The following is a 6,252-nucleotide window of genomic DNA, read 5'->3' as shown; positions in this document are numbered from 1 at the left end:
CACAAAGACACAAAGACACAGAAAGCCCAGAGATTAGCACAGTGTTGTTTGGGTTCATTCTTCAGTTGTTACTCCTGCTGTGTTACTGCTAGTCACTGTGATGTAAGATGTTATTGGTGTGTGTTGAGAATTTTTTTTTAATGTTTTGAAACAAATTCACTAAGCTTCTTATGATAAGTATTAGTTTTGAAAAATTCAATGCAGCCATTTAAAATAAAGCAATCATTAAATATGTAAACATAATGCACAGTTAATCATTTTCGCAATATAAAAATAACGACCCTAATGTAATGCCTACTAAATGAAAAAACTGCTTAAAAAAAAAAAAAAAATCCTTATTTTCATGTAATGTGTATGATTGTGTCTGCACAAGTTTTTGTAAGGTTCCTCCCACAAGATCTACCGATTACAAAATGCACTCCCATTTCATGTATTTCTGACTCATCATACATTTTGTTTATCAGAGGAAATTGTCACGCTGTTTTGTTCTCTGATCCAGGAATAGCATGGAGTGTCCTGTCTGTAAATGTTTGCGCACATTTGAACGAATGCTGACTTTCGCACTTGTGACAGTGTGTCACTTCTGGCCTTGAGATATGGACAGAAGTTTCTCACATTCATTCACATACATCTAGCATGTCTTAAAGCTGTCATTTACAAAGCCTAAATGTAGCTTTACAAGCTTACAACATCATCTCTGTTCTACGAGATAAATCCATAAAGTTAAACGGTGCCAATGCAAACACATTTATTGATTTAGCATCTCAACTCTGACTCTTAATATACTCTACACTTACGATATCTTAAAACTTGTACAAAAGAACACATTTTGTAATAATATTTTATAAAATATTGTTGTTTAGTCTTTTTTGGAGCTTGACAGCCTCTTCTTCTTAAATATGGAAGAAAGGAGCTCGGACAGTCTGCTAAACTTCTCATATTCCACAGAAAAAAGCAAGTCTTACAAGTTTGGAAGGACATGAGGTGAGCTGATAACAAAACGTTAATTTTTGCCAGAATGATTACTTTGACTCCATACTCTAAGATTTGCTTTATTGGTTCTTGTACCGTATGGCTATCCTTGTATCCAAACCACTGGGTTCCCATTGATATCCAGTGCTACATGTGAGATACTAATGAGCTGTGTTTATCTACAGTGTTCTGATCTTTACAACATAGCTTTCAGCTCTAAAGCCTAAATAATGTTAGAACAGTTTGAGTACATTTCAAATTTAAAACCGTGATCTTGTGGACTGTGTATACGACCGCACGTGACCCGAGTTCAAATCATTCCTTGATCCCATCACCACCCATCTCACCATTGATTCCTGTCATTTTTTTTTTAGCAGTACAGTTGATGAAAGTGGCAAAAGCCCAAAATACAGTAGTAGTTTTTCAACAAAATGCAATGTCACATCATCTTCGGTTCCCCAAATACAAAGTGTGAACTGGTGGATGATGTAATCCTGATGTGTGCTGATTTAAGTGGATAAAATGGTCAAGTATCTGATTGGTTACTTGCTATACTGGATGTGGGCATTTAAGTGGCTCAGCAAATTGGATCTTTATGTTAGGCAGGTTTGAGAAAACGGGATTGTAGCTTGTTGCATCATGCTTTGTCATTGAGTCTGGCTGTGTAATGTTTACATTGGAGTTTTTGTCAACATTTATGCACTACAAGACAAACATAAAGATATGTCTGAAAAATTTATATTATCTATATAATGCAAAAAAATACATTTTTCCATGCTTTATCGCTATTTAGTGATGTTTGCTGATGTGTTTGTTAAGTTGACACCCTACGTAAATGATGCAGTAACCTAAACAGAAAAATGCAATTAATTCGGGTTACTCATGAGTTCAGGATATGCATCTCCATATGGAACTTTAATACGATTAACATGCACTGAAATGACAATGCTAGTCAGAGTTACATTCACTGCCAGAAAACTAATCAACAGCCCCTAGATGACCATTGGGACTTAAAAACCAGCACATATGGCTGGAACAAAAGAGTGCACCCTCATTGCTATAAGACCCCCCCCCCCCCCAAGATGTAACCTTAAGTGCACTAATAAACAGTAATCTGTTGCTGTCTGCATTACAACAGCATATGCAGACCACTCTTGTAACCACAAGCAAGGCTTAGTACAGAACAATAAATGTGATTGGATTACGAGTCGCAAATCTTTTTGACAGCACATAGAGAACGAGCACTTAACTGCAATGTCACATGTAATGACATGAAACTCTTTATACAGATTACACCTGTACAGTCAAGTGTAGTATGAATGTGTATATATATATATATAATTTTTTTTTAATGCAGTACAGTAATTACAGAGCGTTTGGTTTTTCTACAGCAAGTTGTATTTTGAATGAATTAGGAAAACATGATTTCAAGATTAAAATCATACAACACTACAATCTATTTTGTGTGCTTACAAGTATGTTGAGATAAATATAAAAGACATGAAAGTGACTATATGATCAATGTATCAATATATATCTGCATAATTTGTTTATCATTCTTTCTTTCATCAGAAGAGTGGCCTTTGGAGTGGTTACTGCAAATTCCCAGCAGAGGGAAGTATACAGCAGTATTCTGTTTTGATGTAAGGTTTAGAACATCACAGTAAAGCTTTTTGAAATTGTACAGTGTGTGAATATGATTTCAAAAATGTTTATAGTTGATAGTCATAAGATTGTCTCCTAAATATAGGCCTACAGCTGTATAGCTTAATAATGAAGCATTGCTAGTAGCCTAATTGTAATAACCCATGATCTTTAAAAGATCTGTAGTGACATTTCAGTCACAGACAATTTACATTTAATTTAGAAAATGTAAACAGTTTGATGCATTATTTGAAATTAGTCATTTTTATATTTCGGTATGTTTTAGATTAACTGTAGGCCACTGTAGATAATTGAGGGGATTGATCAGCTATAAATATAAAGCAGCTGATGAAGTGAGATTGTAAAACTTTAGACATTTAATCAAACAGGGCTGTATTTAGGGCTGTATTCACGTTCCAGAGCCACAAAGCTTATTAGTTACGTCACTGCTACCAAGATCCAAAAAGTAGCCTACCAGTTTAATTCTCGCTATTTCCAGGCTCCTGAGGCCATAAAACAGCAATTATTTGAGGAACATGACTAAATTTAACTGACGACTCACAGAAATTGTTTGCTCTCTGGTCTCTGCTCTTCAGTTCAAATTGCGACACGACTCACGAGTAGTTGGTTTCCTCACAGCGCCATATAAGGAGAAAAAGGAGGTGGATAAAACCCGCCTTTTTGTTAAGCGAAATTTGAATATGGAAAAATTATAACAATAACGTGGTGCCACCATAAATGAGACACATAGGGTGAAAACAATTAAATATAGGCCTACTGAATTGCATTATAGTTTATGCACTTTTTCATGTCATTTAATATCAGATTGAATACGAATGTTAAAACCATATAAAGTCAGGGATCCTGCTCCGCCTGCTCTGCCGAGAGAAGCGTCTCGCTGCAGCCTACAAGATCCAGGGGGCATGGTTGGATCCAGATCCAACTCCTCTCACCTTACATATACCTAAACCTACCTATCTCCACCCCCTGATCCCTAAACCCACCCATCTCAACCCCTAAACCTACCAATCTCCACCCCCTAGATGTGGATCCAACCACTCCCCCTGGATGTTGTGGACTGCGGCGAGCCCTACTTGGCTCTGCCGGTAGTAACGCCTCTGTGAGGTAGCGGACTTTGAAATCCTTCACAGTAAAATGAAAGCAAAAGGAGAGGGAAATTTAGAATGAGAGAAATGAGATTGTAAGAAGCTTGACTTTCTTGCGCAAGCCACTGTGGTGCGAATCAAGTGTCAGCATGAGTTCACAACATTCTGAAGATCACAGGTAAGACTCCTGCTGATGTCAAGCATGTTTAAATAAATTTCTCAACTTCTGTTAAGGTGATTTAACTGTCATGTTGTGTTCACAGTGCTGTCAAGATGCCCTGTGCCTTTGAGCCTTATAAGAAGCATAAAAACATAGGCAAATGTCTAATCATCAGTAATGAGCACTTCCGTGAGTATTAGCCAGGTTGAAGTTCTCTCTGACCTGTATTTGGAACTGTTCTTTGATGCATATCTACCCTCTAATATTGAACCTAATACTACTGTAAATCTATTGTGAATTTTAACTTAGCTAAGTATTAACTTTTTAACACTTGCCTTTAACCTTGATTCTTGCTGACTCCCGGCTTTTCTGTTTTGAGTTCTTATACCACATCTGCTTACAGTCTTGAGTTCTTCTTATTCATGTGATTTTTATCATGTAAGTCTTGTTTTGTGGTATTCCTCCAAGTATCTGTTCCTGTAAAATAACCTAGCATTTTCCTGATCATTCCGGGGTTTATTTTGTGATAATGAATGACTGTAGCGTTATATCCACTTTAACATGGTTACTTATGAAATAAATGAGTAGCGATGAGTCAAAATGGTTAAATTATTGTTTTTTTAGGCAAAAGAAAAAAAAACTTCAAATCAGTCTCAGTTATTGGGTTTGAATCAGTCTAATGAATCGTGCACTCACTGATTCTGTCAGTCATTTAATTAACATTTGAATCATTCATTGAACTGAAAGTCATTCTTTTCAGTATTTTCAACTTCCTCAGTAGTTCTATTGGACCATCAATTGTTAAGTGGAATTGGAACCAAATCCAGAATTCCTTACATATCCATTCCCTAGTTGCATATTTTTGTTCCAGGCTCACCGCATTTGCGTAGAAAGGGCTGTTCTGTAGATGAAAACAACCTGTCGAACACGTTCAAGTCCCTGGGTTTTCATGTACAGGTGGAGAAGAACCTGTCAGCAAATGAAATGATTGGTGCACTGAGGAAAGGTATTTGATGTCATTTCCAGTATTCTGGACGTGTTATTGTGTCCGTATGAATTTATAAACATGGTTTTGTGCCTCAGTATCTAAGGAGAACCACACAGACAATTCCTGCTTTGTGTGTGTACTGATGAGCCATGGAGAGGAAGGAACAATCCTTGGATCAGATGAGCGCTGGCTGGCTGTCAAATCCCTGACCTCTCTCATGACCTCTGACCTCTGCCCTAGTCTGCAGGACAAGCCAAAACTCTTCTTCCTACAGGTAGCTGTCATGTGCAAAACACATAGAGCATTTCATAAAATTTTGTCTATTGTTTGACTATTTGTGGTTGTTTTGATTACATATTCAGGCCTGCAGGGGGCTGGAATATGACCCTGGTGTTGAGGCAGACAGTGTAGAAGCACCGGGGGAATTTTTTGGAATATCTGACGTTCCCGAGGCAGATTTCCTCTGCTGTTATTCTACAGTGGAAGGTTTGCATTGCACTGACATAGATGCAGCATAGGTGGATTTACTGATTTTTTTATACTCTCTCCATGTGCACTCGTGTATTTAAAAACATATTTATTTCTCAACAGGGTACTACTCTTGGAGAAATCCAGAAAAGGGCTCTGTATTTATCCATGAACTTTGCGAGATGTTGAAGGACTGTCATCTAGAGATTATTCAGATTCTGACAAGAGTAAACCATCGTGTGGCCAATCACTTCCAGTCCTACACCACAGACCCGGATACACATAGAAAGAGACAAATGCCGTGCTTTGCCTCCAGACTGACCAAGGAGTTTTACCTTCATGTGCCAGAGAAGAAAAAGAAATTGTATTTTTAAATGACTGGCAGCAAGTCAGTGATAAGGTTTGCGAGGCAGAAATGTATTAGCTCTTATATGCAAATACTTTTCATTCAGTGTTCTGTAAAATACATTGGTTTATCTGATGTACAAAATTGTCTGATCAATATGGCAAAACTGTCTAAGATCATGCAGTTAATTAAATCCTTCAGGTACTTCATCCATTTGATTATTTTCTCTTTTTATTTCTAATAAAATGTTCAACGCAAAAGATAAGATTATTAACAATAGGTAAGTCTTGCAGTCATCTAAATCTGTCAATATTCATTTCACCCTTTGTTTAGATTATTAATATCATAGTTTTAAAATAATTATATACAGTTCAAAATCTATGCATAAAAGGCAGTTAATTATGAAAGCATGGTAAAAATAAAGTTTTATGTTAAGTTTTACTAGCTTTAAACAAAATCGAGCTCTGACACATAACAGTGTCTGTATTAAAGAAACACTCATATATCTTTTAGTTGCAAAGTGGAAGACAACTATCAACTACAGGGCTCAAATAAAGTCAAATTATGT

The 6,252-nt window shown here is 36.7% G+C and overlaps 1 protein-coding gene across 1 annotated transcript; it reads left to right on the top strand.

Annotated features, from left to right (window-relative positions):
• The first annotated feature begins 3,763 nt into the window (after nucleotides 1–3,763).
• LOC306862007 (caspase-7-like) lies at nucleotides 3,764–5,940 on the top strand. Its single transcript, XM_079404578.1, has 6 exons — nucleotides 3,764–3,900; nucleotides 3,986–4,071; nucleotides 4,754–4,888; nucleotides 4,966–5,144; nucleotides 5,233–5,356; nucleotides 5,462–5,940. The coding sequence occupies exons 1-6, from the start codon at nucleotides 3,872–3,874 to the stop codon at nucleotides 5,710–5,712; spliced, it is 804 nt and encodes a 267-aa protein (XP_079260704.1). The 5' UTR covers nucleotides 3,764–3,871; the 3' UTR covers nucleotides 5,713–5,940.
• The last annotated feature ends 312 nt before the right edge of the window (nucleotides 5,941–6,252 follow it).

This window comes from Barbus barbus, assembly GCF_936440315.1.
Source record: "Barbus barbus genome assembly, chromosome: 43".
Classification (NCBI taxonomy): Eukaryota; Metazoa; Chordata; class Actinopteri; order Cypriniformes; family Cyprinidae; genus Barbus; species Barbus barbus.
Note: the sequence above shows the minus strand (reverse complement) of the source record. Positions and strands in the feature narration are given on the sequence as shown.

Bases quoted from the DNA above. Each gene is read 5' to 3' on its own strand.
- LOC306862007 (XM_079404578.1), top strand. From the start codon at position 3,872: ATGAGTTCACAACATTCTGAAGATCACAG. The intron at 3,901-3,985 runs GTAAGACTCCTG...TTGTGTTCACAG, and splicing joins CAACATTCTGAAGATCACAG to TGCTGTCAAGATGCCCTGTG. The intron at 5,145-5,232 runs GTAGCTGTCATG...TTACATATTCAG, and splicing joins CAAAACTCTTCTTCCTACAG to GCCTGCAGGGGGCTGGAATA.